The sequence below is a fragment of the Benincasa hispida genome, chromosome 6, assembly GCF_009727055.1.
Source record: "Benincasa hispida cultivar B227 chromosome 6, ASM972705v1, whole genome shotgun sequence".
In the NCBI taxonomy this organism is placed as follows: Eukaryota; Viridiplantae; Streptophyta; class Magnoliopsida; order Cucurbitales; family Cucurbitaceae; genus Benincasa; species Benincasa hispida.
The window spans coordinates 6,095,363-6,104,475 of record NC_052354.1 but is presented as its reverse complement, the minus strand read 5'-3'; the positions used below and the strand labels follow the sequence as shown (position 1 = coordinate 6,104,475).

The 9,113-nt window shown below is 34.3% G+C and overlaps 1 protein-coding gene across 6 annotated transcripts in view; it reads right to left on the bottom strand.

Annotated features, from left to right (window-relative positions):
• Positions 1–6,680: 6,680 nt before the first annotated feature.
• LOC120079548 (protein FAM133-like) overlaps positions 6,681–9,113 on the bottom strand; it is a 13,615-nt gene continuing 11,182 nt past the window's right edge. For all 6 annotated transcript variants that reach the window (XM_039033765.1, XM_039033766.1, XM_039033764.1 and 3 more), the window contains 3 exons: positions 7,952–8,093; positions 7,840–7,886; positions 6,681–7,128 (listed from right to left, as the gene is read on the bottom strand). In XM_039033765.1, coding sequence (XP_038889693.1) covers positions 6,907–7,128; positions 7,840–7,886; positions 7,952–8,093 — 411 coding nt within the window. In that variant the 3' untranslated portion in view covers positions 6,681–6,906. The remainder of the gene's footprint in view (positions 7,129–7,839; positions 7,887–7,951; positions 8,094–9,113) is intronic.

The following is a 9,113-nucleotide window of genomic DNA, read 5'->3' as shown; positions in this document are numbered from 1 at the left end:
CATAGAAAAAATATATTTGAATTTCATTCAAATATTTATTTCCCCCAATTAAACTATAATGTATCAAATACATTATGACAATTATATCATATATAATTGAAACAATTTAATTATATCATATATAATTAAATTCTCTTTATTAATTTGAACAATTCAATTTAACCCAAAAACTGATTCTAAACATGATCTTTTTTAGCTACCAATGGGACCTTATGAACCTGTAGTTTGAAGCACCAACAATACATGAATAATTAATTAAACTCTTTAATTACATTATCCACCACCGTTAACTGTCGGGCACTCTACTAAAAACCAACAGTTACACAATTCGCACTACAGATATATTTATGTGTCCATTAGATATAACCAATCAATAGTACGATGACCCCTCACAAATTGCTCGTAACTACAGCTAGGCCACATTACCATTTTGCCCCTGTAGTTACATCTAACTCCTTAAGTACCACTGATTCCTCTAATGAACAATAGATCATAGTCCCACTATGACTAAACCCCTCTCGGGCCAAGAGAGAGTGTGATGCCACATTGTTCAAGACCCGGAATCAGCTCTTTAGGGGGCAATTTATCTACTTACCCCTACTTCGGGGAAGAAGTGAATTTCATCTTGTGTAGCTGTGTTCTCAGCTCCCCATTCAGACGAATCTCCAAAATGATAGGCTTGTTGAGTTGGCGATGTGGTCACTCTCATCCATACAAATCAAAGGATTGCCCTCATAGGCAGGAGTTCACAACTCACTCAGAATTTAGGTCATGTTACCTATAGTCATCCTGGTGAAATGAAAGTCTTTATTATAAACGGTATATAATGAGACTAAACATTTCGTGGTCCAGTCTTATACATACTCCTTTGTATAGAGTATCTCCACTCGCATGTCTAATACATGAATGATCAGGATCAGATCATTTGTAACACTTTACAACAATTGTAATTCCTACAAAGCGGGTCATACTCGTAATGTCACTAGGATAAGGTACCCAACCTTATCCATCTACGACAAACAAATTAGGTTATCACTTAAACATGATCCACCTGTATATCTCCACATACATGTTTAAGTTACAAAGATAACATTGGATGTTAGTTTATTGGTTTGTGGTTAATGCAACTAAAATATCACATATTTTATAGACAAAGTAAATAAAATATCATATATTATTAATCACATAAGAGTTTTTCCATACAATGTTTACAAACTATAAGACCCTAGAGATTTAGGGCATCAACCCCAACACTTTAAAGCTATACTTGTGGCAAAGGGTTATACCCAGATTCAATGAGTGAACTATGAAAAAACTTTCTCACTTGTTGTCATGTTAAAGTCTATCAGGTTTCTCTTGTCCATAGCCACATATTATGACTATGAGATATGGCAAATGGACGTCAAGATTGTCTTTTTGAATGATAATCTTAAAGAGACCATCTACATGAATCAACCGGAAGGATTCATTGAACAAGATCATGAGCAAAAGGTTTGCAAGCTTAATCGGTCTAAAACAAGCATCTCAATCTTGGAATATAAGATCTGATACGGCGATCAGATCTTATGGCTTTTAACAAAATGTTGATGAGCCTTGTGTTTACAAGAAAATCATCAATAACTTAGTAGCTTTCCTCGTGCTGTTTGTGAATGATATCCTACTCACTGGGAATGACGTAGGTTTTCTGACTGATGTAAAGAAATGGCTAGCCGCCCAATTCCAAATGAAAGATTTGGGAGAGGCGCAATTTGTTCTAAGGATCCAGATTATAAGGGATCGTAAGAAGAAAAGGTTGGCCTTGTCTCAGGCATCGTAAATTTACAAGATACTTGTCAGATATTCGATGCACAAATCCAAGAAGGGTTTATTACCTTTCAGGCATAGAATTGTATTGTCTAAGGAACAGTGTCCTAAGACTCCTCAAGAGGTTGAGGAAATGAGACGACTTCCCTATGCATCGACTATTAGTAGCCTTATGTATGCAATGTTATGTACTAGACCTGACATTTGCTATGCAGTAGGGATTGTCAATCAATATCAGTCCAATCCAGAATTAGATCACTGGATGGCGGTCAAAACAATTCTCAAGTATCTTCCAAGAACGAGGGACTATATACTTGTGTATAGAGATAAGGATTTTATTCTTACAAGATACACAGACTCTGACTTTCAGACTTGTCGAGATTCTAAGAAATCCACATCAGGGTCAGTGTTTACACTGAATGGAGGAGTTATAGTATGGCGAAGCATGAAGCAAGGATACATCGCAGACTCCACTATGGAAGCTGAATACGTAGCTTCTTGTGAAGCTGTTAAGAAGGTTGTTTCGCTTAAGAAGTTCCTTCTTGATTTCGAAGTTGTTCTAAATATGTCTTTGCCCATCACACTTTATTGTGATAACAGTAGTGTTGTGGTAAATTCTAAGGAACCTAGGTGTCACCGAAGAGGTAAGCACATAGAACAGAAATATCATTTGATTCGAGAGATTGTGCATCGAGGTGATGTGATTGTCACAAAGATTGCTTCAGAGCACAACGTTACTGATCCATTTACAAAGGCTCTCATGGCTAAAGTATTTGAGGGTCATCTAGAAAGTCTGGGTCTATAGGATATGCGGCACATTGTCTAGGGCAAGTAGGAGATGTTACTGGGGTATATTGTATGCCCTTGTATTTTTGTACTTTATTTGTATTGTATATTAGTCTTTCTAAGCTTTAGAACAAATGAGAGATTGTTGGGAATGGTGTCCTAAATCTCCTTGTAATCTCGTAGTTTGTAAACTTTGTATAAACATATTGTTGTTAATAAAATAAATGTTATTTTATAAGCATATACTCAATCCAATAAACTAAGATTCGAGGTTATTTCATGTAATTTAAACAAATGGATCTTATTTAAAGGATAACCTACATGGTTTGTAATAGATGGATAAGGTTGGGTACCTTATCCTGGTGACACTACGGATACGACCCGCTTTGTAAGTCTTACAAGTGTTGTAAAGTACTACAAATGATCCGATCCTGATCATTCATATGGAGACATGCGAGCGGATGTATCCTATACAAAGAGTCTGTATAAGACTGGACCACAAAATGATTAGTCTCTTTATATAACACCGTTAATAATAGAGACTTACATTTCACTAGAATAACCATAGGTGACATGACTTGAATCCTGAGTGGATTGTGAACTCCTACTCATGAAGGCGGTCTTTTGATTTGTATGGGTGAGAGTGGTCAGATTGCCAACTTAACAAGCCTACCATTTTGGGGATCCGCTTGACTGGGGAGTTGGGAACACAGCTACACAAGACGGAATTCACTCCTTCCCCGATGCAGGGGCAAGTACATAAATTGCTCCCGTAAAGGTTGATTCCGATTCTTGAACATAGTGGCCACACCCTCTTCGAGCCCGAGAGGGACTTGGTTATAATGGGACTATGACTTATTGTTCATTAGAGGAATCAGTGGTACTTATGGAGTTAGATGTAACTACAGTAGTAAAACGGTATTTTGGCCCAGTTGTACTTATGAGTAATTTGTGAATGGTCACACTGTTGATTGGTTATATCCAATGGACACAGAAAATCATCTGTAGTGCGAAGAGTGCAACTGTCGGTCTTTAGTGGAGTGACTGACAGTTAACGGGTGTTGGATAATTTAATTAAAGAGTTTAATTCATTATCCGAGTATCGTTAGAGCTTCAGTCTACAGGTCCATAAGGTCCCCTTTGTAGCTCAATAGGAATTTAATCTTTGGATTAATTTGAAGTATTCAAATTAATTGATGGAATTATTTATATATGATACGTTATGATATAATTAATTATAATGTATATGATACATTATAAATTAGAGGAATTTGAATATAATTCAAATACTAATTATATGAATGAGATTCATGTAATTAAATTTAAATATAAATATGATTTATATTGAGAGGAATTAAATATTTAGATATGTATATGGATGAGATTCATATAAGTGAATTTAATATAAATGTGATTTATATTAAATGTCATGTATTGTTAATAGAAACTAAAATCTATAGTTTATGTTGTATTTGATGCAATATAAAACTATAGGCTATATGTTGTATTTGATATAACGTATAGTGTATATATATATACTAGAGTAGTTTATATATATATATATATATATATATATATAATCTTATTAATTTATTTGAAATTAATAAAAAAGGAAAGAGTTATAACTACCTCCCTCCATTCTCTCAAGTTATACGTGGGATTTAAGTTGGTTGTAGATGATTCTACTTCCTGATTGGCTAAAGAGAGAAGAGTTCTCTCCAAGAGAAAGGTTCTTTGAAGAAACTTCCCTCTCATCCTCTCCATCTCCTTTCCCTCTTCAAAGGATTCAAGCAAAGCTCACAACTCTTTCTTGAATCCTCTATCTCAAGAGAATACAAAGGACTCTTGAGTGGTGATGTCTACTCTTGAAGAGGAAGATCCGCGTGGAAGGAGTTTCGTTTGTGGCTTGTACGAGGGATTTCTTGAAAAAAGAGTTCTTCAAAGGTAAGGGTTTCTAAAACCCTTTACATTTGTTTTAAAGCATGCTGTAATTTTAAGTAAATGCATATCTTGTTGTTGTTTTACTGTAAAACTTTATATTCAATAAAAAATAAAATTTGGGACGATCTTTGTTTCCGCTCAAAGGATCTTTTCCGAAAATTTCCTTCATGTTTGGTTATGGGTGGACGCATGGTCCCCTTGTCTTTTTAAAAGCTTGAGTTTCTATATGAAGTTGAGCAAGCCTTGTTTGAGTTGCACCTTGAGTACTTAAATACGTTTTCCTAAATTTCCAAACCCAATTTAAAGCATATATGTGATGAGTTTTAAAGAGGTTGTGATACATACTTGGCTTTGAAGGCTTGATAGCACGTTAGGAGATAATCTGGGGGAGGGTGTGACAAGTACTCTAGCAACCACCTTCGTGTGACCAACTTGACAACCAATTTCGAACTTCGAAAACCACCTCGATGACCCAGCCCTAATGATCACCTTCAAGTGACCAACTTCAATGTCCAATTTCAGACTCCGACAACTATCTCCGACAAAAAACTCCAATGATTAACTCCGACAACTACCATCATAGGTTTTGATAACTACCTCCAACTACAAACCCTGACAAAAATCACCTTCAATGACCATGTTCGAGTAAGCAACTTCAGCGACCAACTCTAGGCTTCCATAACCAACTTCGACGACAAATTTCGACAACCAACTCCAATACCACTTTCATGCAACCAACTTTAGGCTCCAACAATCACTTCCGACATATACTCCAGCGAAAATCATCATTGACGATCAAATTCAACGATCGCCTTTACGCGACCAACTCCGGACTCCGAAAACCATCTCCAACGACAAGTTTCGATGACAACTCTAATACCACCTTCATGCGAGCAACTTTAGCCTCTGACAACCACGCCCGACGACAAGTTCCGATGACACTCTAATACCACCTTCATGCAACCAACTTCAGGCTCCGACAACCACCTCCAACTACAAACTCTAACAAAAATCATCTTCAATAATCAATTTCGACAACCACTTCCAACTATTATAAGACTGTTAAAATATGTTGTAGGGTTATTGATTATATATTAATAATATTTTCTCTACATTAAGTGCAATATTTATTTGTAGAAATTTATAAAATATATTTTTATTTGATAGTTCACATATCAAATAACTTTTAAGAATATTTGGAAAAGTATGTAGGTAGTGGAAAAGTATGTAACATATAACAAAAAAAATACAATAAAATTAAGATTTTTTTCTTGGATCATTTTCTAGCAATAATTAGTAAAAAAAAATTAGAGAATAAATTGTTCCAACCCAATATTGTCCAGAATTCTTGACTATTGAATGTGAACAAGTTCATCTTCGAAGTATTTTTCCCTTCCAATATTTTTTTATTGGAGCTTCCCTCATTCTTTTTATCGATATAATTATGCAAATCGTACTTTAGTTCTCTGATGATCTTCAAAATTGAAAGAATTTAAAATGAAATTTATTGAGAAAAATTAGGAATAAAATGTTTTGATTTCTCATTTTATTTAACCATACATCTACAAGAAATATGAGTTAATTATTACTCATAATTACCCAATAAACAAAAGAAAGAGAAAAAAAACTTTAAAAATTAAAATATATATATATATATATATATATTTGCAATCCATATTTTATTCAATTGAAAATTGATGGGATCATTGAATAAAAAAGTTTCAAAACAAAAATAATAATCATAAAAACAAATTATTTAAAGTTCAAAAAACTACACCAATACTCAAAACATATAAACTCAACTTTGCACCCCAAACACAAACATATGAACTCCAAACATTTTATTAACACCCAAACAGTCCCCTATGATTTTTGTTTCTTAAAAATTGAAAACCAAATACTAAAATCAATTAATAATAAGTGGAGTTAAACTCAATTATAGTATAAATTATTAACTAATTTTGACAAAATTCCAGGTATAGAAACATTTTCTTCAAAACTTCACTAAACTTGCACTAGACATGTTTTACATTTATTAAATACATATGACAATAGTTTCACTTTATAGTTTATACTCTATAATACTTGCAGGTTTCTAATTTCTTTTCCGTCACAAGCACTATCCTAATGAAAATGGAACACAACTTGACTTGCTGTGTGAGTGTTAACTTTGGAATATTTGCAGGTTTGATCACTTGGTTGTTCACATTTGGTAATTCGCATCATCACATGGGTCCAATCTTCTACGACATGGACCGCTCCTACTTTAGAAAACCTCGAAACGACGTGTAAATGCAAATTCAAAAGAAAATGAAGAGGATCAAATATGCTATTTCAAGACTGGAATTTCTATGAACGTTACAGAACAAATACCCCTTAATTCTTCACTTTCTCAAAGAATCTTGAAAGTGGCACGGGACCATCGGCCTCTTCATTGTCACTGGAAGAGTGCTTGGTTCTCGACTTATGCTTCTTCTCCCTCTTAGATCTCTTTGATTTGGACTTGGATCTTTTAGATTCTCTTTCCTCTTCGTCGCTGCTGGATGAATCAGAGGATGAACTTGAGGAGCTAGACCCAGACAATTTCCTCTTGGAATGCTACGACAGCAAAAGTAAAAAGGACGGTTTTTTTACATAATCTAATAATCAAGAGATTCAGTTACTGGAAAACGGAAGCATATAAGATGGTTAACAAGATAGAATTGAGATAAATAATCATGGATGATTAGCATTTGAAGAATTTTTAATCACTTTCAAGCATGATATATTCACGATTTGTGTTTGAGAGTTCAATTTAGTTCCCACAGTCATTGTACAATCCTTTTATATAATCTAATAATCTGAGAGATTCACAGTTACTGGAAAAAGGAAGCATATAATATGGTTAACAAGAGATAGAATTGAGATAAATAATCGTGGATGATTAGCAATTGAAGAATTTTTAATCGCTTTCGAGCATGATATATTCACGACTTGCGTTTGGAGTTCAATTTAGTTCCCACAGTCATTGTACAATCCTTTTATATGAATCTCAACTCAGGAGATGAATGGAGGAAATCGGTTTACAAGAATTTATTGATTTCAAAATGCACCCAAAATTTTACTAGATTCTAATTTAACCTAGGCACCGAAATACCCTTGTGCTAAAGGGATGTTTCATGATTTCGTAGTGCTCATACTATTGACATGACTATTAGTAACTTGAGTGGATCATCAAGTTTAACAATATTTTTCAACTCAGATGAGCAAACATTATGAAAACGCAATATAGCTGAATTGGGGTAGTAAAGAGTTTAACAATGTCAGCACCTTTCTCTTTTTTTTGCTCCGCTTCTTTAACTCTCTGTTCTTCCTATCTGTAATGCTGACCACTTTAGAAGATCTCATTCATCTAATTAATATCAAAATTCATCAAACGTACCCTTTTCATGACCAGTCTTGCTACTAGAACGATTCCTTCCATGAGCAAGTTTTCGTGCACGCTCAGCATCCAATTGTGCTCTATATTCTTTCATCATTCTATCCGTATCTGCTTCCAGCTCTCCCTTTTTCAACTCATCTTCCTGAAGCACCAAACAGCACATGAAGACGTAAGGTAAATTTGTTGGTGATCATGGCAACATACAATTCCCAATTATGTTAGACTAAGACAGATCTGGAAAAATATCAGACACCGATTGGTTGTTTGTGGACTAGAAAAACTGTTATTCTATATGTAATGATAAGAGATTGTGTCAGTTAAAAGAATAATGACGGACAATTTTATTATTGCTTAGAAAAAGAATGTGCTGCTCACAAATTGCAAAGACAACAATATGATATCGTCATGGATAGCATGTATAATCCTAGTATGTTCTGATGCAGTGGGTTGAGATATTTATGCCAAATACCTAAACATGGGATGGATGATATTTAGGCCAAATACCCAAACAAGTGAAATCCATCCCTAAAAGAGAGAACTCTCTCAAAAGAACAAAGGTTCTATATTTAAATGGATATTCAAAAGCTCCCTACTACAAACCCTAAAGTGACTATCTATAACCTTACAAGAAATTCGAACAATTAACTAATTATAAACTAAATTTAAATTATCAACTAAACTAAATATTAATTAAAATATATTAATTATACTATAATTCTCCTCATCATTCATACTGACTTAAAAAAATGAACTCATCCTTGAGTTCCCCTCGCTATGTGAGTGCGGTAGACTCCAATTGAAAATTCTTTGATGCAAAATGTCCCAAATCCAAATTGGAATTAGAATCCAACTTAGAATTAAAATGATGCTCCATACAAATTCCATCCAATTGAAATGCAAATTCACCATTCAGTTGCAATTAAAGTGAAAATTCATATTTCAGCCCAATAAGCCCAATGTTGAAGAGAAACCCATTAAAGGATCCAAGGTTGCAGTCAACAAAGTTTCCTTTAAGGTTTTATTGTGAAATACCATAGTTGCCCCTTCTCAGTGTTCTATAAAACCGGAGACGCATTAAGGCACAATGGCCCTTTGAAGCCTGGACGCACGCCGCACAAAAAGGCACGGGCTTTTTTTTTTTAAGGTGCACTAAATATATATA